Source organism: Artibeus jamaicensis, unplaced genomic scaffold, assembly GCF_021234435.1.
Source record: "Artibeus jamaicensis isolate MK-2021 breed Jamaican fruit bat unplaced genomic scaffold, CSHL_Jam_final scaffold_537, whole genome shotgun sequence".
In the NCBI taxonomy this organism is placed as follows: domain Eukaryota; kingdom Metazoa; phylum Chordata; class Mammalia; order Chiroptera; family Phyllostomidae; genus Artibeus; species Artibeus jamaicensis.
In genome coordinates this window covers 12,870,348-12,894,677 of record NW_026522047.1, presented here as the reverse complement: position 1 = coordinate 12,894,677, position 24,330 = coordinate 12,870,348, and the positions used below count along the sequence as shown (strand labels likewise).

At 41.4% G+C, this 24,330-nt stretch overlaps 1 protein-coding gene across 4 annotated transcripts in view; it reads left to right on the top strand.

Moving 5' to 3' along the window:
* The first annotated feature begins 989 nt into the window (after positions 1–989).
* SLC7A11 (solute carrier family 7 member 11) overlaps positions 990–24,330 on the top strand; it is a 75,428-nt gene continuing 52,087 nt past the window's right edge. For all 4 annotated transcript variants that reach the window (XM_053658706.1, XM_037126168.2, XM_053658707.1 and 1 more), the window contains exons 1-5: positions 990–1,552; positions 6,232–6,358; positions 10,344–10,459; positions 19,206–19,331; positions 23,084–23,183. In XM_053658706.1, the coding sequence (XP_053514681.1) occupies positions 1,276–1,552; positions 6,232–6,358; positions 10,344–10,459; positions 19,206–19,331; positions 23,084–23,183 (746 nt within the window). In that variant the 5' untranslated portion in view covers positions 990–1,275. The remainder of the gene's footprint in view (positions 1,553–6,231; positions 6,359–10,343; positions 10,460–19,205; positions 19,332–23,083; positions 23,184–24,330) is intronic.

The following is a 24,330-nucleotide window of genomic DNA, read 5'->3' as shown; positions in this document are numbered from 1 at the left end:
TAAACAATTTAGTCTTAGCTTATGTTTCTAATTCATTTCAAATTTATAATTATAATATAACAATAGTTCGTACACTGTAGAAAAAGAACGGTGCACAATATCATTACATTCCAAACTACTGAGTCTTTCTTTTCAAGCTTTTGCTGTATGCATGTTTTTATGTCATTGCAATTATTGTTTATTTTTAAATTAGTTTTTAAGTAAGTCAGTGGGTTAGCATGCAAAGGAAGAATATTTATCTTTTACTTAGTTTAGGAGATCACCTAGTACTAAGGAGAATCAGACCGTGAGTATTTCCCAGTGCTCATTCCAATGAGTATTTTCTAAAACTTGTCCCACTCAGATGGTGATTTTTAAATACCGGTTTATTGTTGGCAGTAAGAAATAATTTTGGTCTTTTAATGTTGAGGGAGGCTCACAATTATCATGTGCATGACAGCAGCTACACAGGATCACTTTAGCTTTGTAAATATTAAAGTTGCCTGTGTTGCTAGGAAACCCCAACACATTAAAAAAAAAAAAACCCAGCAGGAAACAGATTATAAAATCTAAATTTTGTTGTTATAAACACTGCACTTCTGGTTTTCATTCTATTATCAAAACAGTTGCGTGTAAAAGAAAAAAGGAACTCTGCGATGCTGGGGTCATTTCCTGTTTCATTTTTCATTCTCTTTCTTGGGTCGGGGGCTTTTGTCCCTGGCTAAGAGTTGCTTTGATCTCTGGGAAGGTTTGTTCTGAGTTTACTGCTTCTGGGTTGGTTAAGATCTCTTTTAAGGGCATGCTTTGTTCTCTGAAAAGTTGAGGTCAGTTGAGCAACATGCTGCTACTGTTAAAAAAAAAAAAAAAAGAGCTGAGTCATGCTGGAGCCTTCTCCTGTGGCTGATGCAAACCTGGAGAATTTGCATCATCATTTAGCCGGATTAAGTTGGTGTGACAGGCAGGAGCTTAAATACCGGCCCATAAGGAAGCTGAACTGGCTTGTTATGATAGGGCTGCCGCGGCAGCCACAGCACGGAGGTAGTCGGGGAGGTGGAGGAGCCGGAGAGCCCCAGGAACACACAGGTGTTTCCGAGGAGGAATCAGATAGCTGTGAAGGAGAAAATACACCTCTGAGCTTTTTTCTTTTTAACCTGTGAACACAATTGCACTGAGAAACAATCAGAGAGCAAAGAGGAAGAGATTGGTCAGTCACACCAAGAGACAGCAAAGTTGAAAGTTTTAGTTTTTTCTTTTTCTTTTTCCCCTGTTTCCTTTTCCCCACCGTGTGTCACTACAATGGTCAGAAAGCCTGTTGTGTCCACCATCTCCAGTGGAGGTTACCTGCAGGGGACTGTTCACGGGAGGCTGCCTTCCCTGGGGGGCAAGGAGCCCCCCGGGCAGGAGACAGTGGTGCTGAAGAAGAAGATCACCTTGCTGAGGGGCATCTCCATCATCATTGGCACCATCATTGGCTCGGGAATCTTCATCTCTCCCAAGGGTGTGCTGCAGAACACGGGCAGCGTGGGCATGTCCCTGATTGTCTGGACAGTCTGTGGAGTCCTGTCCCTGTTTGGTGAGTGCGGCTGCTCCTCGGGGAGGGGGTGTGTCTGTGGAGCCGGCGTGCGCTCTCCCGGAAAGCAAAGGGTAGTTCGTTTTCAAGGAGTGAATGCAATGGCAGAGGCTGCAGCAAGTTTTCTGATTTCTGTTTGGGTAGGCGAACTACCTGAGCACCGTGTCCCCCGTTGGCAGGGTCCCGAATTCCTTCACATCGCTTCCTGCAGGCTGCACTCGCTTTTCCTGACTAAGACAGACTATTTTCTGACTTTTCCCCCTGGCAACCGGAGCAGAGGCTAACTCCGATGACCCGGTGAAACACATGCTTTCTGGACCGGGCGGGTGTGCTTACTTGTGTGTGTTGGGGCATCTTTGCCAGGTGGCACGCCGAATGAAACACCTGTGAGGTGGAGCCCGGCGTGGCTCATTCTGACGCAGAGCTGAGAGTTCAGCAGAAGTTTTACTGACTTTTTTTTTTTTTTACTGGCAAAGCATCGGGAGGCAGGCTTTCCCTTTTTAATTTAACTTCATGTGTTTGTCAGTTCCCGGTACTCTTGTTTCATAGCCCTTGGCGTGGAAAGACGTGTGACAGCACATAACTCCGTGACTGTCACGAGTGGGTATATGGCAAGGGTCAGATCCTCCTTCAGGTTTTTTTTCACCTTTGGTGTCCCCCCAGTGCCTGTAAACCTCTGCAATCTAAATGCGAAACTGGAGTTGGCTGTCATTTTGCTGTGTTTGCCTTGTTGTCTGTTTTCCTTGTTGATAGTCCCTTCGGTCTCTGGGGGTGCAGATCATTTGCCCACCTGTTTGCTGAGTGGGACTTCTAGAAGAAATATGATTATTAATTTTCCCCCAAGATCGAGATTTCTTCTATTGATTTGAGGATTAATGGTAGAGAGACAATAAACGTCCCCCATAAGGTGAACAAATTACTAGAAAGCTACGTGAGTTAGGTGCAAAGGTGACAAAAACTGGTGAATAGTTCAAAAACAGAAATTTCATTTTTGCTGTGGGGTAAATGTTTAAGATGTATTTGCTTTTTCTCTGGCAAATTGTGTGTTTTGATTCCAAAAGACACTACTCTTTAAAGGCACCACTTCCTTGTCGTAAGTCTAGGACCAAGTACTAACTTTTGGCTCTAATACACCTATCATTCCATTCATTCTTAAGGCCTGTGATGTTCTAATGCATTGGGTTGAACGTTCATTTAGAGAAATTAAATTTCTATGATCAGTAACAAGGCATTTTAGGTACTTATTTTTTTTTTAAAGGAAGAAGGTATTTTAAACAAAACTTGTTAAACCAAAACTTTAATATAAAAAGACCCATGGAGGAATAATCTTTTGATGTTTAAAGAGTTTGTTTAAAGAGTTTATAACAGTCTGGCATATACATTTATAGACAAACCTTTTGGATATTTTCACTGAATATCCAAAGTCTTTCTTTTAAAACTCTAAAACTCTGGAACTAAAAGTAAAGAATCTGTATATTTGGTTTACAATCTTTTATTTTTTTGTAAAGCTGTTGATCGACTTAAATGACTTTGTGCACCATTGGCCTATAACTTTTTGCAGCACTGTGTATATTCTGAATAAATCAGTGTCTTAATAGGAAAAACCAGACCCACTTTCCTGAACCTCCCGTACTATGTACATGCTGCTCCTGCTGTGTGATTCCATCTTTGTATGCACTAACAGGTTATTCAGATACAATAAAATGGGTTGTTCTGAGCACTGAAATTGCTAAAGTGGTGTTGACTTGTACTATGAAAATATGCTTTTGCCAATTTTCAAAAGTAGGATGACACACTGCAAAAGTGTATCATCCCAAGCTCAGTGGGGGAAATGCTAAAGGGACCAGCTGAAGTTACACCTGAGTTGGTATTCTGCAGTTAATTTCAGGGCGTGTACTCCTGTGTAAATCTGTGTGGGGGCTCCACCCGCAGGCCCCCCCTGGCCACCATGGATGAGAATAAGTCTACCAAGACATGATCTGTTTGGTGAGGAAAGGTGGCTGAGCTCTCAGAGAAGAAGGGCCAAGAGCCTTTTCCTCAATGGGCTTTTACTGGGTTCAGTTTGTACAGGAATACAGGTAAAGCTCATCAATCATCATTGTCAGGCAGTAAGGATCAGATAATAAACATACAAAGAACTATGAGGGCTTATTCTGAGTCAGGGTCTGTTAGGTAAAGGGCTATAAAACTTTGGGAAACAAACTCATTTCCTGCTCAGACCCTTATTATTTAATTGAGAGCATTCTTAGCAAAGCAGTTTTCACAGGATTTTGTGCATTCTTTCTTAGGCCTGCAAACCCTGGGGAACCCGCCCTTTCCAGCACAGGGCTGCACCGCCCTCTGTCATTGTTTCAGGCTTAAGTCAGGCAGGGGAAGTAAGGCAGCCAAGAGATTAGGAGACTTAATTGCAGACAGAATGAGGACTCAGGCTATGTCAAAGCCAAGGGGTGAGGGTCCATTGCTTCCCTTTTTCAATAGCCCCCCAAGTCTTCCCTGGGGCTCCCTGTGATCATGCCTATCTTAGGTCATCCATCCCTTGAGGAATCCGACCCATCACTGGCTAACTGATCAAGCATTGGGGGCCACGCAGGGTGAAGTAAAAGGGGCAGAGGCGGTGCCCCTGCCAGGGAGATAAGCCTTGTCTCCTTAGTGGTTTATGGTCCCAAGATTGCTCACTCAGCCTTAGCCATGGCAGGTTACAGCTTCTGAAACAAAGCAGGGCGGTTCCCAACAAATCTGCATATCAGTATCTGCTTGGCATTTGTCTCTTAATTTACTGGAAGCTTTTTGACCAGTGAGCTGTCCAAACACGAAGCAAAGCAAAGTGTAAGGGAGAGAGTCTTTCTTTTAAAACTCTAAAACTCTGGAACTAAAAGTAAAGAATCTATATATTTGGTTTGCAATCTTTTATTTTTTTTGTAAAGCTGGGATCAATACATGGATTTTTATATCCTGTTTTGAACTTTTTTCATCTGGGTAAAATGGTTATGGAGCTTGAGAATTTTAAATGAAAATCTCAATCCTCCAGAACTCAATTTAAACCCAAGGCAACCATCCTGGAGTTTCTGCAAAGCATGCACAGGTCTAGGTATTGATTCTCTGAAAATAAATTCTTTGCTACTTAAGACTCTTTCCAATAACATTTTATAGTGGATGTTTTTCTGAACAGCCTACCAACATGGCAACTGGCTTCCAACAGACAGTGAATTGCAAAGAGCCATAATTATTTATAAATAGGCCAGCTATATCGGTGACCGCCAAATATCAACTTGCAGACTAGTTACTTTAGAATCATCTGTGCCAATTTTAAAGTAATAGCTTCTCTTGGATCCCTCTACTGAGGAGTCTGCACTCACCTGGATAGAGAGCAGGTCTGGGGTATGGCCCTAGAATCTGTTTTTCATTTACTTTTAAATAAAAAAATCTTCCCTGGTGACTCCGATAAAATGCTAGGTTCAGGAATAGGGTAAGTGACACTAAGTTTTCACTGAATATCCAAATTCAACTCACATAGGGGAGTTCTACCTGAAGAATTACTGACTAGTGATAAGTTCCCACACTTTTAGTCTCTGAAGTAGCTCAAGTGAAAATTGTGTGTTACATTTGAGAATTTAGCAGTATGGTAGAACTTTTCACATTATATCAAGGTATATTGTTCATCATCTTGGTAAGTCGTTGTTCAAGTTCATCAGGAGGTGCTCATTCCATGTGTCAGGCCCAGCTTGTCCTTGGCCTCCATTAGCAAACCGATACACAAAATCTAAGTTTGGGGAGGTTACAGAACTTCGTCAAGTCCATGGGACTGTATTGCCGAATGCTAGAATTTGTCGTATAATTAATTCCACCTAATGTAATAAATACAACTTATAGCATCTCTTTTTTTAAAAGTATGTTATTTCAACCACCCAGAAGTTTATACTTTAAAAACACCCAAAAATATTTTCTGGAAATAGAATATGTAAATTAAAATTTATTTTGTTTACATACAAAACATATTCTGTAAAGTAAGTGAAGCCTTTCAAGACCTTGAGTTTATACTTTTCTGAAAAACAGATAAATCTTTATTTTGATGCACTACAAAAATATGTATTAAAAGAATTCTCATAATGAGGTCAGTTTGAGATCATTTCTTACCTTGGTGTAAAGTTATGTTCAAAGATGGTGATGAAAGGAGACTTGACTTGAGGTGGTGAACACACAATACGATATACAGATGATGTATTATAGAACTGTACACCTGAAACCTAATGTATTATAGGACTGTACACCTGGAACCGATATCATTTTATTAACCAGTATCACCCCAATCAATTCAATAAAAAAGAAAACAGAAAAATAGGTTAGTATTGTTGGCATCTAGCTCTTCTTTTTCCCTTGTTCCTAGCCTTGACATTCAAAATTCTTAATATTATGATATTGTTTTAGCAGTTTTTCATTACCATGTTGAGTAAACTTACATAGTTTAAATGGAATGGACTGGATCTCGAATTTAAGGAAACTACGTGAGGAATTTGGTGGCTCTTTAGCGATTAGATGACCGTTATTTGTCTTAAAATAAGGATGTCATTCAGACCAAAAGATGTAGTAATGTACCATGCAATAGAAACAATGCTGTATTAATCGACTGCTGGATGACTTGGTGGTATTTATCCTTGCACCTTTTTATTATAAATATTTCATAGGAGCCATGTCCTATGCTGAACTGGGAACCAGCATAAAGAAATCTGGTGGTCATTACACATATATTCTGGAAGTCTTCGGCCCATTACCAGCTTTTGTAAGAGTCTGGGTGGAACTGCTCATAATCCGGTAAGTGCATAAATAGGAAAAAATTAAGAAAAATAAACCTATTCATTACACCCTTCTTTGAATTACCATGATTATTTTAAACTAATTACCCTGGATGGTCTGGCTCAGTGAACTGAGTGCCAGCCTGCAAACCAAAAGGCTGTCATTTCAATTCCTAGTCAGGGCACATGACTGGGTGGTGGGCCAGGTCACCAGCTGGGGGAATGTGGGTATCTCTCACACAGCGATGTTTCTCTCCCTTTCTTTCTCCCTCCCTTCCCCTCTCCCTAAAAGTAAATAAATAAAATGTTTTTAAAAAATTTGAGAGCCTTTTAAAAAATAAGTAAATTAATTAAAATAGCTTAGGACACAGAGTCTGTGATGAAATACTTTCTCAACTAATGTTTTCAATGCAGTTTTGCCATGGGCAGTAGTCTGCTGACCGTGCCAAATGTTTTAGTAGCTGCTTTCCTTTAATCTTCAAGTATTCCTGATGACATTTCCAGGAAAGAAATTAACCTGCAAGGACATGAAGCATCAAAATCCACCCTGATAAACCATATCCTTTGACTGGTCAAAGTGAAGCGCTCTGCTGAGAGCTGGGATTTTTATTCTTGTACATCTCATCCCTAAGACATTTAACTGTACTCTGTTTTCATGACTAGGAGACTTCTGTGCTTCACAAGTTAGTGTGTTGGCAAGTTTGTTACTTAAAAAAAAAAGTAAGACTTTACTCGACATAAATGACTCACTTCCTCACATTAAACAAATCAGTGTCCTACAGTTGCGGAAATGTTTTTTGATTTTATTGTTGCAGCAATGAAGAATCAAACCCTATTGTGCTAAGTCACTGTGAATAGCAAGTTCCCGTCTGCTTCATGGGAAACTTGTGATGTCATTTGTGAGACATTTAGAGCAGCACAGTTCCTTAGGTTTACTTGCTTTTGGAAAACATGACCTGCACTGCGTGATTACAGAGTTTAACAGAGGTAACTAGGAAAACTTGTTCTTTGTGTAAATGTGCGGGAAATACACAGCTGAGCACTCATGTGAGCTTTTATCCCGTCATTTGTGGCGAGGTGGCAAAGACTGAGCTCTAATAAGAATCAGATTAACACTAATCTTGATTTTTATTGTCCCAGGAGTCTCTTTTTTAACCAAGATCTTGGAGTAGTGTTTACTTCTTTGTTAGGTCTGTTCTCATTATAAATAGTTCTGCATTATTTAAAACTTATTACAAGGAAATAATGATAAAGAAGTATTTTGTTCCTTCTCTAAAACATGGGATTTTCCAGGACATGCCTTCTACTCTTTTCTGATGATCTGAATCTTACCCTTTAAAGGTCAGCTGAAATTCCATCTCTTCCACAGTTAATTTCCTGTTTGCCCTAGTTTAAGGTATTTCTTTCCTCTCTGTTTCTCCTGAAAGGTGCAGTCTCTGCTTCTCATTTGACATGAACACGCTGTCTTGTATTCTTACCTAGCATTTTGGGTGTCTGTGTTCTCGATCCCTGTTTGAACTGCCGTCATATCAGGCACACAAGACCAGGTCACACACTTTTTGTAACCTTCTACTGCTTAATTCAGTGCCCCAAGTACCTTAGACATTAGATTATTTCAAATGTGACTGAAAGTTTAAGGTTATAAGATTTTGACTCAAATACTCAGCATTCAAATAAGCCCATTACTTAAAGTGTGGGGCTGTCTGGATGGTGGGCTTTGGAGCCTGAAAGAACTGGACTTGAACCCCTGTGTTGGTTGGATGGCCTTGGCTGATTGCTTGGCACTGTGATGAGCATGGTCATTCGTTTGCAGTAGCACAGGTAGAGTGCTCATTCAGTAATGTGTTCATCCCTCAAACTGCTCCTGACTCGGGACACGCAAGTGGAAGAGATCTAAAGTGAACTGAGTCATAATTCCTCTTCTGAAGGAGCTCATAATCAAATGTTACTTTAATTATAGTAGAGCTAATTCATGGTGTGCGTGTGTGTGTGTGTGTGTGTGTGTATTGGTAGAGGAAATTGCCCAGATGTACTCTAGAAGCTTTTTAAAATTGTTGTTCAGTTACAGTTGTCCCTGTTTTTCCCCACTACTCTCCCCTGCCCTACCCACTCCCCATCCCACATTTAATCCTCCCCTCCCCATTGTCTTTGTCCATGGGTCCTTTATACATGTTCCTTGACTTGACCCTGTCCCTCTGTCTCCCATTATCACTCCCCTCCCCTCCGGTCACTGTCAGTTTGTTCTTTAGAAGGTTTTTAAATGGGTTTATATAATTCCTTTATAATAATGGCTCACTTTGTGCAATTGGTCTTTCAAACAGAGTAATGAATGACTTGAGCAGTGATAAAATATCTAGATACTTTATTAACACTTCTCTTCTGTCAATGATAGACGTGGTGTTTAAGTATTTAATACTAAAATGGTACTTCAGATAAAGTCACTTTTGTAAGCCATCATCTCTAAAACATAGATTTCAAGGAAAAAAATAGCATAGTAGCACAAAACAGGAGCCATTGGATTGAATTCGTACAATCACCATGTAGTCACTATTGATTGGGTTTCTACTACATGACAGACTGAACACTGGGGGGTCAAACAGTGATTAGAGGGACGCAGTCTCATGCTGGTGGAGCTCCGGGTCCAGTGAGGGAGGTGGGCATCCATGAAGAAATCGCATATGGCACAGAAGGTCACTACTGTGATCAGCACCATGAAAAGGAAGCCACGGTTCACTGAGAGCGTCTCCCCTGGGGGCTCTCACACGGTCAGGGGGCTGGAGAAGCTTTCTGGGGGAAAGGAAGATTGAACTAAGATCCGAGGCAGAAAAAAGCTGTCTGTGAGTCACATGAGCTCCAGGTGAAGGATAAGATCTTCCTGGTGAGGAAAAGCAAGGGAAAGTGTAGAGTGGGTGGAGCCTGCCATTGAAGGATTTTCGCACATCATGAGCTTGTTCTGAAGGCACTAAAATGACATGATCAGAGTTTATTTTACACATCAGAAGATTTATAAATGGTGGGGAAAAATAGTCCTGTTTTGGAAGAGGAGAGGGTCTCTGGGAAAAGAAGAATGTCTAACAAAGTGTACAGAGCTGTGTGGTGCCAGCAGGCCCAGGTTGGAACGCGTACAGGTGGTTGGTCTCCTGACATTCCAGGGCCTGGGCGTGGGTGTGGGATACCTGTGAGAAGGGCGGGAAGCTGGAAAGGAAGATTATCTGGGGCGTTAGATCATCCCAGGGGCTTATCCAAAGCCGCATATCCAAAGAATATGCATTCATATACACATGCATTGAAACTGAAAAGATGTATAATTTTCTCAGAAATATTTGAAGACTTAAAGGAGAATGGTTTGTTCCCTGTTTTGCTCTATACCTGAACTTATTTCATTTTCTGATTTCACATATATTTTCTCACTTGTGTTAAATTACAAGAGTGCTCCTATTTTTCAGCTTATACTTTGCATCTAAATATTTCTGTGGAATTAAGAGTAACCACTTGGTTCTTCAAGGGTTCATCTGTACTGGAAAAATAATGATAATACAGTATCAAGGGTATAAGCCTATATCTGCAGTAAACACTAGTTTTTTGGTTGAGTTTTGCATTCATTTCTCCTTGCCAGACCCCAACCCATTCCATTTGCTCTATTAGCACCGCTTCTTGGGGCTGGGGTTTACCTGTTGATGTCCTGAGAACGAAGATGGCTTCTTCTGGAGCTCACCACTGTCTGGATCTCAAGTAATAAACTAGACTGTCAAGGGCGGAACAGGCAGCCATGGGAGGCAAAGTTGATGACACCCAAACTTGCTCCCAAGCGAATGTGAAGTTTAAAAACTATCTACCAAGGTTATAGACGATATTTCATCTGAAATGTATGTGAAGTCCTGGAAACTATATTCTCCTATTTAATGGGTGCCATACACTGAATAAAAAAAAAAATCCCTCCTGGTAGAAAAAGTCTGGTGAAGATAGTATTTTTTGTTAGTAACCTACATGTATGTGTTTTCTAGCCCTGCAGCCACGGCTGTGATATCTCTGGCCTTCGGACGCTACATTCTGGAGCCGTTTTTTATTCAATGTGAAATTCCTGAACTGGCAATCAAGCTCATTACCGCTGTGGGCATCAGTGAGTATGATAGCTATAAATATGTTTTAAAACCCCACAAAAGTCATTGGAGACACATTTCTTCAGACAGTTTCCATGGTGAGGCCTGCTTCCTGCATCGTTGTTCTTTTTGCTTCTAGTTTCTTGCCAAATTTGTGTTGGAAAATAATGAAATGATTAAGTATATGGAGTGGTCCCTGATATTGCTTTCCATGCCAGTTTCCATGCCACTGGCTAATCTTTTAAACCAGGCAAACAAAAACAACGTGCCAATAAAATAGAAATTGGACTGTATGTAAAGAAGACAATGACAGACGAAAACCCAGTTATTTGATGCATTTTAGATATTCGAAGTTCTCCCTCCTCAGCGATAACATGCTGAATTAGAACTCATTTAGCCTCACGGAGTGAAGTTTACGTGTTGGGTGTACGTGTGGCACTCATTCATTCTACAGGGTTGGCAGCCGTCGCTCTCTGTGTTATGGGTTCAGTGGCCCACTGATGGTTGTGATGAGTCTCTGGTCTGTATTTGATTATTAGTAGCATTTCTCAACTAGGAGCTTTCTTTATGGTCTCCAAATTCGTAAGTTGCTCATTTTTATCAATGGGCACAGAAAATCTTTTGAAAAGAAATGAAAAAAGAGAATTATACACAACATTACATAAGTGATATAAAGCTCCAAATATAGCTTTATAGCTACATAAAGAGCTACCTTCTGAGACGAGTGTAGCTTTCAAACCCTTGACAATTACTGGAAATGATAACATAATTCTAGATGCTAATTGAATCACTGTTTTAAGAATCAACATTTGATTAAGTTTCAATTACTCGGAAATAGAAAGCTACACAGAAATAACTGAATTCCATACTCATAAAACTTCCAGTTATGTGTAGGAAGGCATTGTGGCAGAACAGTGAAGGGAAGGATCGGGGCACCACTGGCGGCAGACCGGTGAGCAAGTGGTCAGTGGGAATTACACAAGCTGAGGTAGGATGCTTCCAGTGCAGGTTCTGGGCGGAGGCGACCTGGGATGGAAACCTCGTGTGACATTTCTTTTTAGGAGTATGATTTGGGCTAAATATTAAACCACTTCAAATGTTGGTTTTGTTTAACGGAAAAAAAAAAACTGTACAAAGGTAATTTGTCTTGAATGGCTGTAGAAAGATGAAACTATGTCAGATTTTAAGGGCTTTAGCAGAATTTCCCAGAGAAAATTCTTGATACATCTGGTGTTCCACTAAGGAACAGACTAACAGCCAATGTTGTGCCCATTATACTCTTGTCCCTAGATTGACTGAGGCAGAATCATATCACAATATCTGAAAAGGGAAAAATAGGAATAGCATTTCTGAGAGCTCTGTAATTGTCAGTAGAAGTTACTAATGAAAAGCCATATCTAGCAAACTTCAAGTACATTCTATGTGAACATATACAGACCCACAAATATTTCCCACTTCAGCCTTCAAATAAGATGGATAACAATAACACATTACTATTTTAGTAAGTCTCGATAATCATTGTCTTAGAAATCCAAATTTTCTTAAACTTTTTTAAGGAAAAACTTGAATTTTAGGGGAGTAAATGGTAACCATTCAAATCAAAATTTTAAAGCAATTATAGATGAGGATAACTAAGTATGTTGTGGTTTATAAAACTTCTTTCTGTAGTAGAGATTGGTGATAGAATAGTTATTTAACCAAGAGGCTGAGTAAACCTTGGCTGAAGCTAGACATTTCTGTCTATTTCTGCCATTAGTTATAACACTCGTTTGTAGAATCTCGTGTTCCTTTTGCAACTTTGAAATTGTGACGAAATATGTTCCTAAATCAGAAGCACTAAAACAGAAAGCTAGATATTGTTATGACTCAGTGAGAGGTAACGTAAATCAATGGTCTAATGGGGAAGTGAAGCTGTCTTAGCTTTAATGAGCAACAGGAAGTGGAGACAGGCTAGAGAAGGAGGGATTTACCTGGGGGCAGATTTCTCCCCATCTGCATTATTCATGGCAGGAGGATAGGTGTCTTTCTGTCTGCTGGGGTGGAGTTTAGTGAGATGTAGCAAGCTGAGTTTAATCCTGTGAACTACTTCCTTATGTTTCCCAGAGAAGGAAATAGTGTGTGGAGGTTTGAAATCTCTTTCTAGTACAGAAGAGCCGTGTTGTAATCAAATCACAGAGAAAAAGGAGTTTCAAGTGTTTTCGAAGTGTTAGCCAACCATTTGGGAAATGAGAGTGGGGGTGGAGTGGAAAGGTCCTAAATGCTCATTTTACTCCTCACGGTCCCCTTCCCCTTGAAAAAGTATAGACATGCCCACTCACCATGGTTCCACTTTTGATTTTTGGTCTTTATGAGGATGTGATAGCAATATGCATTCTGTAGAGACCAAACTTCATGTTTTGGCTTTATTTTTCCCAGGCTACAGTGATAAATGGTCAGATTCTCTCTCATGATGCTGGACAGTGGCAGCAGGCCCAGCCACCAAACCTGGTCCTCAGGGTCCACACCCCCAACTCTACCATGGACTGTGTTGCCAGGGTTTTTTGTTGGTGTGTTTGTTTGCTTGCTTGCTTTTTCATTGTGTTCTTAGCACATTCAAAGTAGACCTGGCTAAGCTACAGTATTCAGTAGGCTAGGTGTATAAAATGCATTTTCGACTCGGAATATTTTCATCGTAAGAATGGGTTTATCCAAACCTACTCCCATTGTAAGTCCAAGAGCATCTGGACTCCACTTCTGTCCAGTTAACAAAGACAAGAAGCTGTGCTTGTCCACAGACCTCTCCATCGTGTTGAACATGGAGGCGCACGGACGTGTGACTGGGAAACCTCACACTCGCGTTTGCCACTCCTCTCCAGCCCACCACTGACTGTACTTCTCTGACCTCCTACAGAACTCCAGGAATTCTCACTGTTTTTGTAGTTTCAAGAAGCACTGAAGTACATGTTATTTACAGTGACATTTTGTCTGTTGCTCTGGTCCCCTGAAATGAAACCCTCATAAAAAATATTGTCTCAAAATGTGAGAGCCAGTCTCAGATCCATCTCTCACAACCTCTCTGAGTCTGTAAGAGTTTAATTTATGTGGGTCAGTAGACAGCCCTGCCCAGCTTCTCATACCTGTTGGAATAATTAGGGGGAGCAAGCAGGATAACGTGATTGCATGGTGAGAAAAAAAATTAGCCTGTTCTACAAATGTGTTACTGTAATTTTTTTCCTGAGACTGTATTTCCTGGCATCAGTAACTTTCATGAGAGGAAATCTAGCTTTGTGCTAGCATTTCAAATATAGCATGCGGAGTGGCTTTGCTGCTTCTTCGGAAGTCTGGCTAGACTTAGTCCTTTTCTACCACAACCAAATTACCAAGACAGCCAGTTCTTGGGCAGGTATGCATAATATGGAAATACACAAGTCCTGCAGACATCCACCATTTTCTTTAAGAGAATGACAAATAAATTGTGGCATCCTAGTGTCCCGAAATCCCAGCCAAGACATACATGAATCTTAGCAGAGAGGAGGAGCCACCCGGGAGTCTGGGAGAACCAGGAGTAGGAGTGAGATCACAGGTCTTGTGAGTTACTTCCTCCTTGTTACCTGGGAACCACTGGAGTCAGCCTACTGGACTCTAACCCTCTCTCACATTCGCCCGAGTCACCATAGGCATGGTAATTAATGTCCTGAGTCTCATCTGAAAAATAAGGCCAGTGATGGTAACCATGTCTTAGAGATATGAACGTTAAGTAGCAGTATCCTTGGAACATCTGTGCACAGTGTCCACTATATAATAATAGTTTACATTTGTTACTGGGCTAAAGGGGTTCACTTGCCTGCATGCATCAGAGCCCCATAAGACACATATAATAGGAGTTAGCCCGGAGAAAGGGAGCGTTCGTTTTTGGGAAGCACCCATGCCTGGAGTCACAGGTGAGGTCATGCTCCAAGACCGTGCTCCCCAGTAGCTTCCAGGGGACTAGTTTCATAGGGGAAAGATTGTTAACCATGGTGACCCAGGGAGTTAGGGTCATGGTCAGTGTCATTGTTTCTACTGATGGGCCAGCACCAGGGTCGAGGGTCATTGGCCATTGCAGCTGGGCCTGATGTCAGCCATGGCATGGCTTTGTCTGGTTTTGCTGCTTTCTGGGCCTGCAGCTGAAACACATCTGAGCCTAGAAGTTATCTCTAGTTTGGCTGAAACTCCGTCTCTGGGGTCAATAGTCCAGAGCCTTTGTTCTTAAGGTTATTTGATGCTGATGAGAATCTCATTGTCCTGAGAACTTAGGGATGAAGGGAGAGGGTGTGCAGGGGAGAAGGAGGAGGCAGGTGAGTCAGGGTGCTGGGTGAGGCCAGTTTGAATCCAAGAAAAGAGAAAAAAAGGTCATATTAAAAAAATGAAGTTTCTGTGCATTCGCCCTCACATTCATTTAATGCTTTCCATTTTTATCCCCAATAGTGACATCCTGAGTATAGACTCTCTTTTCATTGCTGCACATCTTCTCTGAAATCAATGCATCCAAAAAATAAATACTAAGGAGGAGATAAAGGCAGCTCAGGCAGCTGTTAGCAAAAACAGCGGAACAGCCCACACTGGCTCACCCATGTAGCATCCATACAGCGTTCGGTGTAGCACAAAGCAGTCAGAAGTCAGAAGCCGATGTAGAACCTGAACCTGGGGGAAAACCCAGCATATCCAGGCTCAGTTGTCTCAGGCTGCAAGAGCAAAAGCAGACTTGCATTACAGGATTGCAGCAAGACATCCTTGCCACTCCTTAAATCACAGAGTCAGCCCGTAACATGCCCCCGACCACCCCCTTCAGAGGCAGCTCCCTTCAGACGTGTATTTCTTGTCTCCAGGATTTGTACATATGGCTTTCCTGGATGCATTTCATTTCTTAGGCAACTGCGTCATAAATGAGTGACAAAAACTCTGTGCTCCCGTATTTTCATTTGGGTAACATTTAAGATCAGCAAAATAAAAATATGGTTGTTGTCATTATCATAAACATCATCACCATCCCAGATTGATTTAAAAAAGTTCTTCCTGTGTGAAATTAGCAATGTTCGTCAAAGAAAGTAACACTAGGACTAGAGAGCTTACTCAGGTTTTTTAAATTATTCCTTTATGGGTAGATAGTGTATAAAAAACAAAGTAAATGTTATTTGTTTTAGAGACTCAGAGAACTCTTCCATTTAGTGAGTCCCAAAACCCTTCTCAATGTTGTTGGGTAAGCAGCATCCGTAGACTTAAATTTCTCTGTGAAGATGACACCCCAGCGGTTCCAGCCACCTGAGGACCTTTGTGGGGACTCTGCCCCCGTGCTTTTTGTCCCTTGTTCAGCTGTGCCCCTCGGGGCCTCAGAGATGCACCTCGGCTGGAATTTCGTGTGCCACATAATGAGTGCGGCGTCTGGTTAGTCAGATAAAGTAGAGTCTTGAGAAACCTTTGAGAGAGATCAGTCTTCACCAGAATTTTTGTTTTAGCATCTGAGAGCAAAGCAAGGGGAGATGATCGATTCATGATATTTCTTTTGTTTTGTCTTCTATTTTTTAAAAAATTTTATTTAGTTATTTTTCAAGTACAGTTTTTTTGTCTATTTCTCCCATCCCAGCCTCCCCTGCCCCTTGCTCCCCACCTCCCTCCCATTTCCACCCCCCTTAGTTCTCGTCCCTGTGTCCTTCCTATTTGTTCCTCCAAATCCCTCCCCCTTTTTCCCCTTAACTTCCCTCTCCCCTCTGGTCGCTGTTCCCTTGTTCTCTGTTTCAGTGTCTTTGTTTTTTTTTTTTTTCTGCTTGCTTGTTTGTTTTGTTGTTTAGCTTCCTGTTAAAGGTGAGATCATATGGTATTTGTCTTTCAACACCTGGCCTATTTGACTCAGCATAATGCTTTCCAGTTCCATCCATGTTGTTGCAAAGGGTAGTAGCTCCTTCTTTCTCTCTGCTGCATAGAATTCCATTGTGTATATGTACCACAATTTTTTGATCCATTCATTTACTGATGGGCACCTAGGTTGCTTCCAACTCTTGGCTATTGTAAATTGTGCTGCTATGAACATTGTGGTGCATAGGTTCTTTGATATTGATGTTTTAGGATTCTTAGGATATAATCCTAGCAGTGGAATTGTTCCTCTATTTTTTTAAGAAGACTTAACAAAATATGAAAGAAAATCCTGCATACCTTTTCTCTTTTTCAGTAGGTGCTAAGTACTCACACTCTTTATGAAAGTAACAAACCCTCTTTCCTCTTCTTAAATATAGTTAGCGGTTCCAGAAATAAGAATGCCTCTTTCTCTTTCTCCTCCTCCCTTCCTTTTTCTTTTCCTTTTTTTCTTTCCCTTTCTTTTTCTCCCTTCCTTTTTCTCCCTTCCTCCCTATGTAACAGTTCTAGTGTGAAGTACTTTCAGAAAGAGAGTGTTTTGGTTTTAGGAGCTCCATTCAAAAGAAAACAGTGATCTTTCGTTGGTGGTAGGAACATGAGTTTGATTTTTCCCAGCCAATGCTGAATCTCCTTAACTGAGAAAATAATCTTCATATGATGCCTCATTTATCCCGAGTCCTTTGCATAGAGACAGGAAAAGAAGCCACTGGATGATCATGAGGAGAGTAAGGTGGCACTATAGTTTGTTCGATATGTAAGTGCTTTATCCTGGGGAGAAAGAAATAATTTGACTTTTAATCCTGCCTTTGATAAAATAATGCACTGCGTTATTCAGAATGGGCCTGTCTGTTTCTTCATGTTTGCAGCTTCAAATGTGGAAAAAATGTCCCCTTAACCTCCCATGGAGCTTATCCAGGCCCCCTCCCTCCTGGTCATTCTCGTCGTTACCCCTTTGAAGCTTGTCTTCATGAGTAAACCCCTAGTTCACTTTGTGTGGGATCTACGGAGTCCCTATTTTTTTTCCGTCTTCAAATTTTTAGGAAAATAAAAAATTTATTTTATACTTTTGCACTTAAAAGGCTGCATGTTTATTATAAATAAAATCGTAAAAGTAATGCTGAAAAGTGAATAAGAAAACTTAAAAATTATTTAGTGTTCTATCATGTGGAGCACAGGTGGCAAGCACAAGGCCCACAGGCCAAACCCTGCCCTCCACCTTGTTTGACCCCGCCCAGCGGCAGCACTGAGCTCTCGCTTAACTGTTAAGGAGTCGTGACATTTCTACAGTCCTAAATTACATTCGGCCCTTTGAAGGCAACTGTGAGGCTGATGTGGCCCCTGGTGAAAATGAGTCTGATACCCCTGATCTACAGATACCTTCTGTTAATAGTTTTTAGATTTTTAAAATTTTCTTTCTGTCTTGTGTGTGTCTACCTGTCTATCTATCTATCCGTTGCTGTCACTTGCTGTACTAGTCACTGTTATATCACGAACACTCTTTCATGTGGTAAGTATTTACCCGCGTCATGATTTTAAGTGGCCGCATAGTAAACCATTAAAAAGATGTACCTTAGTTAGCCTTCCTTTAGGTTATTCACAACATTTGTACTGAATCTTAAATTCTGAAATGAGTTGATGATTATGTGAAACCGTGGAAAGTATGACGACAACTTATTGCTGTGCGTAAGAAAACCTTCCTTTTGCAACTTGAAATATAACAATTCTGTTTTGATTTTTTAGCCTTGGAGATGGGGGAATATACCTTTTAAAAATAAAGCTTATAGACAATAACTGTAGGAGCAGCTTTTTAGGCGGGGGGGGGGGGGGGGAAGGATGTGAGTAACACTAAGCGTAAGGTTTTGTAAAGAGCCTGAAGTTGAAATCCGATGTCAAGAATGGCCTCAGTCATGCCAGCAGAGTATAGGGGGCAGCATCTTAAAGTATCACCAGTCATTTCATGTCTTTTTGGCTGAAGTAGTGCTTTTTTTTAACTGAGTATCCAGCTCATTCATTCATTCGACAAAACTGTGTTGACTCCCTTCCTGCGCCAGGCCTGAGGCTGGATACTAGCAATACTGAGCAGAATGCTGCTTGTTCCGTCCTGGAGTTTCCCATGGTCCACGGCCTGGCCCCAGAGAGTGGGTAGCCGAGTGATGCTCGGGAAACTGCAGTCAGTGTCTTTCAGAAAGGGAAATTCTGGCTTCAGACCCAGTGTTCATCCTAGCCTGCACACTCTTTTAGACTCATCACTTAGTGTTTTTTTTCCCCCAAGTCCCAAAACATGCCTTGGAAGCCTCTTCATTTAGGGTAGGCTGAAAGGCACTCATTGACATGCTAATTGGAAAGTGAAGAGGAAAACTAAAGGTGCTGGCTAAGGCTAGTCCTGTGAGTCAAGCACAAGGTCCCAGCCAAGTTCTTGACATCTTACTGAGTGTGACTGAGTGTGACTCTCACTGGGAGGTGACTCTGCACACTTACAATTCTGGAGGGAGGGGGCAGCAGCTGCTGTGTCCTGCTGAAGTCACAGTCAGCCATTTGACTGCGTGCTGTGAGGACTTTGGGATTTGCTTAGAAGATAATTTTATATAATCATGAAGGCAGTGCAATATATGTTCACTCGTATGTCAGAAAAGAGTAAGAGATGACTTCTCACTGTCTAGAGGTCCTTAATCGAAACTCTTTTGAAACGTGAATGTGCATAAAATCACCTGCAGATCTTGTTGAAATGCAGAGTCGTTGTACTCCTTAAGTCTGGGGCGGTACTCGAGTCTCTGCATTTCCAAAATGCTTCCAGGTCACACCAACACCACTCGGTTCATGGATGGTCGGGACACATGATATATTTCATGCCAATGAGGATTCTCCTTTTGTTACTTAATCTGTTTGTTTTTTTTCCAGCTGTAGTGATGGTCCTCAATAGCACGAGCGTCAGCTGGAGTGCCCGGATTCAAATCTTCCTAACCTTTTGCAAGCTCATAGCGATCCTGATCATTATAGTCCCTGGAGTCATGCAGCTAATCAAAGGTATGGACCGAAATGTAAATGCTTGTTAAAGCACGTGTCTGCTTTGGGTCTCTAGAAGCACACGCATTTGCTTGAGCTAGCCGCATCCCTTAATTAGTTCCTGCTTGTAGAACTTAGCCTCCATACTGTCGTCTGATGGTCTGAAATGCCGCTATGCTGAGGATGAGCTGGCATTTGGAGCTAAATGGTAATGAGAGCGTTGAGACTGGGCCAGGCAACAAAATACGGCCTCAGTGAATTCGGTCTTGGTTTAAACTGTTTGAAGCGAAAACTCCAAGTGAAAAAAAAAAAACAAAACCCTGTTGTTAAACTACTGATACATATGTCTTCTTGTTTTTAACTTTAAAATAGTTCATTGATCGAAATGAAGATTAAAGATATCTGGAAAATAGTGAGAGGTGATCAACTGTCCTTTCCCTTTATGGTTACTGTGCCTTTTGGTTACTATAATAACCATAGTCTTTATGGTTACTGTTCCTTTTACTCTGAGAATGGAGTCTGGTTGGGAGAGGAGTCAGATAGGGGCGTAGCATTCCCGAAAACCAAATATTATATGACAAAAGTCATTGCGAAGGCTTAGTTTTTATTGCGACATGATTTTCATGTAAACTCCGCACTTCTACCATCTTCTGGGAGGACTTGCTTAATGGAGTTGACTGTTCAGAAAGAAAAATGAGATGGTTGAGGAGGTGATGTCATTTAGGATTTGGGTGGCTTTCGGGAAGGCTGCACATCAGTAGCCTGGATTCCGTGGAAACTGTTGGAAAAGAAATAAAGTCCGGGTGAATTCATTAATGAGCAAGGGGCATGAGAGCAGGAAATAAATAGGGCAGCGAGATGCAGGGGTGACTCATAACTTGGGCATGTTAAGTGTTTAATGTTTACATGGGCATTGTCAGTTCCAAGCAAGGAAGTTTTTGAGAAATTTAATAAAGTTGTAGAAGAATTACACAGGACAAAAGGAAATGCCAAAATTCTGCAAAATGGTAGTGACATTAAACAAGAATGAATGAGGAAAGGGCCATTCCCCCCCACCCCGCCCCCTCCGGCTGAGGGAAGGGAGTTACTGTTGCCCATTTAACGAGCCCAACGGGAGATCTCGGCGCTCTCCCGGCCAACTGTTTCCATCAGACGCAGCCACTGTGGCCAACGCAGAATAAACACAATAAAGAGAAGCCATGAGCCAGCTCTTCTCATTCACGTGGCCTCCACAGAGCCAGCCTGTTCATATTTTATCTGATCCAGGAGGAATGTAGGGAAAAATAATCTGTTTTGCGAGTGCTTTCTTTTCCTGGGCTAACTCTTTCGTCCTCTGTGCGGACTGTCCTCCATTTTTGGAAAGGGCAGAAACTCTGGGTCACTGACCCTCCTTGAGTTCTCGTTTAGGTTCCAAACGATGATGTCTCACCGTTGACCACTAAGGCGATTTTCTTTCTTTATCTCTTTGGTGGACTGTAAACCTGGAGTCAGTTTTTAACCGCTTACTTGCATATGTCTGGGAAGTGAGAGGAAGCCACCCAGGTATTACTTACTGTACCGCAAGTTCCTTGAGAGTGGAAGTCATGGCATGTATTTTGGATTTTTTTCTGCACTTTGCACTAGAATGATGTTCTTTTTTTTTTTTTTTTTTTAAGATTTTATTTATTTATCTTTAGAGGGGAAGGGAAGGAGAGAGGGAGAGAAACATCAATGTATGGTTGCCTCTCATGTGTTCCCTGCTGGGAACTGGCCTGCAACCCAGGCATGTGCCCTGACTGGGAATAGAACTGCAGTTGTTTGGTTTGCAGGCCCGCACTCAATCCACTGAGCTACACCAGCCAGGTAGAATGATGTTTTAATTAAACCTTAGGATGTCAATGCTTACCAGGACCAGGCTTCCTCATATATCAAATCTGAGAACGCCTTGAGAGTATTCCCACATTTAAAGTTAGCGTTAGCATTTTGGAGAGCATTCTTAGCAGGTATGTTTGCTCTGTTACTATAAAACGGCGATTTTCTTGATCTCTAACTCAATCACGTATTTCTCATATTAATTTGAAATTCAAGGAAGAGAATAATTTTTACTGGTATAGATGGTGCATTTATTTCTATTCCAATCAGATCTCAGATCCTAAAAATAGTTCCATGCTCTATTTACTGATGACGATTTGTGGAACTTCTGAAGTATCACGACCATCTTCCTATGACCTCTGTTATGCAGCCAAAATATCCCTCAAGTTCAGAAATGCCTCTCTTTTGTAATCATCTCAAAATGGCACTTTTCAGGATATTTGCTTTGGGACCTGATCTTTATCAAGTTTGGTTTCTCTGATTCATTAGTCAGTACTGCACCATTAGAAATATTGCCTCTTTAGGTCAAGTAGAGCCCAGATCACCATAAAACCACACACCAGATGTTTTTCTCCGAGTTCCAGCATTTTTAGTTCCCTTTTATGAGGACACAGAGATGTTTAGTGATACAGCCATTTCCGAATTCACTGTATAATTTTAAAAATTGAGCTACATTAGGGAATCTAATACTTCCAGGGAAAAATCGTTTAGCGTATAACTCAACAGCCGCTACTTTTGGTCTCCAAACTCACATACATCATATTGACATAGATGTTGTTGCTGGGCAACCAAGGCGGCAGCAGAGGTTTGAGTGAAGGGAGAAGGTCTTACACATCAGCCACTGCCTGTAATCTACTTGTGTGAAGACCAACATTAAAGTAATGGCCCAGTTCCTATTTGGGTGTTTTCCCGTTGGCTGTTTTCTTCAGGAGAGAAACTTTTATATGCTTAGTTTCTAATACTGGCTGATTAAATCTTAATTTTTGTTTTCTGGTAATGATGTAAAAGATACACAAGAAAGGGGCCCATCATGATTCATAAAGTAAAGAAAAGTGTGATTATTGAAAGTGTTCAAGGCACACATCAATGCAAAATGTGTTTACAATGTATCTGTTTTAGAATTCAGTATATTTCCTTTTCAGTGTTTCTAGAAGGGGCCCAAGCCATTCTCTAGAACAGCATTCCCGGACTTTCACTGTACAGGGCCTGTGGTCCCTGTCACAACTACCATACCTTACTGTGTTAGGGTGACACCGCCGTAGACTGATAGTGTCCGTCATAACACCCAAACTAGAGGACCCGGCTGCACTCCAGTGCAACTCCTTCACCAAAGAAGCCGGGGGTGGGGTGGGGTGGAGCAGATGTAGGTGCAAGGTTTTCCAGCCCCTCCTGTTGGTGTCTAATGAACTACAGAGGAAAAGCAGAAGGTTAAATGATGTGAGAGGGCGATTCTGGGCTCTCTCTCCACCTCCTCCTTAAGCACAGACCCATGGATACTTCTTGCCAAGCATTCTGCAGTATTATCTTTTGAGAGAATTCTATCATACACCTACCTATTAGAGTAGGGTTACCAAAGATCCTTGGTCTTCATTTGTGGTTGAGCTCTGTCAAGAATAGAGGCACACTCAAACAGGAAGATTTTTTTAAAATGTCATTTTCCTCTTTGCTGTAATTATATTAAAAGAGAAGTGTGAAGTAGTGTGAGGGGTGACCAATAACCTTTTGAGACTCCATCTCTAGAACAGGTCAAGTATTAAAAGATAACAATGGCAATGGACAGAGGGTGTGAAATCTGGACCTGAAACAGTAGCTTATAGCCACCCCTCCCACCCTGTCTTGCCCCTTCCCTGTGCTTGTGGTTGAAGAAGGAATAATAGCCAGTTCTTTGAAAACCCTCCAAATCTTTTGTCTTCTCATTGCAGGGCAAACACAGCACTTTAAAGATGCCTTTTCAGGAAGAGATGCGAGTATTATGGGCCTGCCACTGGCGTTTTACTATGGAATGTACGCCTATGCTGGCTGGTAAGTTGGTATCCCTTAGTCCAGTCCATTAACTCTGAGTACGTTCATTCACGGCCAGGCAAAGTGCTAGGCAAATGTGAATAGTTGTAGCCCAGTGCGATTTCCGTTACTCCAAGTGAAAAAGATGCCGTGGCTCACCCTACCTGGCCAGGTCCTGTGCAGGTAACGGTGCAAACGTGACTGAGGTTTCCAGTCGAGGCGAGCACTGGATTTAGCCCAATGTTATAAAAAAAACAAATGCTGGGTCTTAAGAACCAATAAAAATCACTTCTAAGTGTGCATCAGTAAGGACATAATAGTGTCATGAGATATTAAAGATTGCTACTTTGCTTGTCAAAAGGCCTTTTGGCTGAAGATTCAAGGGTGTTTGCACATAGGGATTGATTGATTGTTCTCCACCTTTCCACGAGAAAGAAAGAATTCAGGTACGAAAATAAGATGTTCCCAGGAGGTAAAATGGTGCTCTTAAAGGCAGGAAGGGAGAAACAAAGAGAGTGAAATCAGTCGTGCTAGATAATTTGTTACATTTCAAAGAACCTTACAGATTCCTCGAAGTGTACTCAGTGTTGGAAAACAAAATACACACAGCAAAGTTTGTTACAATCTCGACACCATGGGGACCTTTGAGGCGAGTCCAACTGTGATACCATTCTGGTTGGAGCATTGAACTTGGTATTTACGCCTTGCTTTGTTGGGAAATTTAACTAAGAATAATTGTGGGAAGAGTGGGATTTTCCTAATTGAATTTTATTGCTCTAGTACAGTGATTTTCAATCTTTTTCATTTCACGACACACATAAACTAATTACCAAAATTCTGAGGCACAGCCAAATACATATTTTTTGCCGGTCTGACCAAAAACAGATATAATTTTGAATTGTTCCCACTGGATAACTATTGTGTTGGGTGTTGTCATATTTTTACTTGACAATCAAAGGGAAATCAATGTCAGTGCCCGTGACTACCTAGGCAGGTAGTGAATGTTTTAACAATTCTTGGGGCTCACTGGTTGAAAGTCACCGGTCTAGTTAAGATTTAGTTGACGCAACTTTAGCTGGACAGCCTGTTAGGTGTAAAAGTATTATTTAAATATCAAAATTGCTGAAGGTTGTTAGCAAATTGTAGCTCTAAGGAGTCCAACATGAAA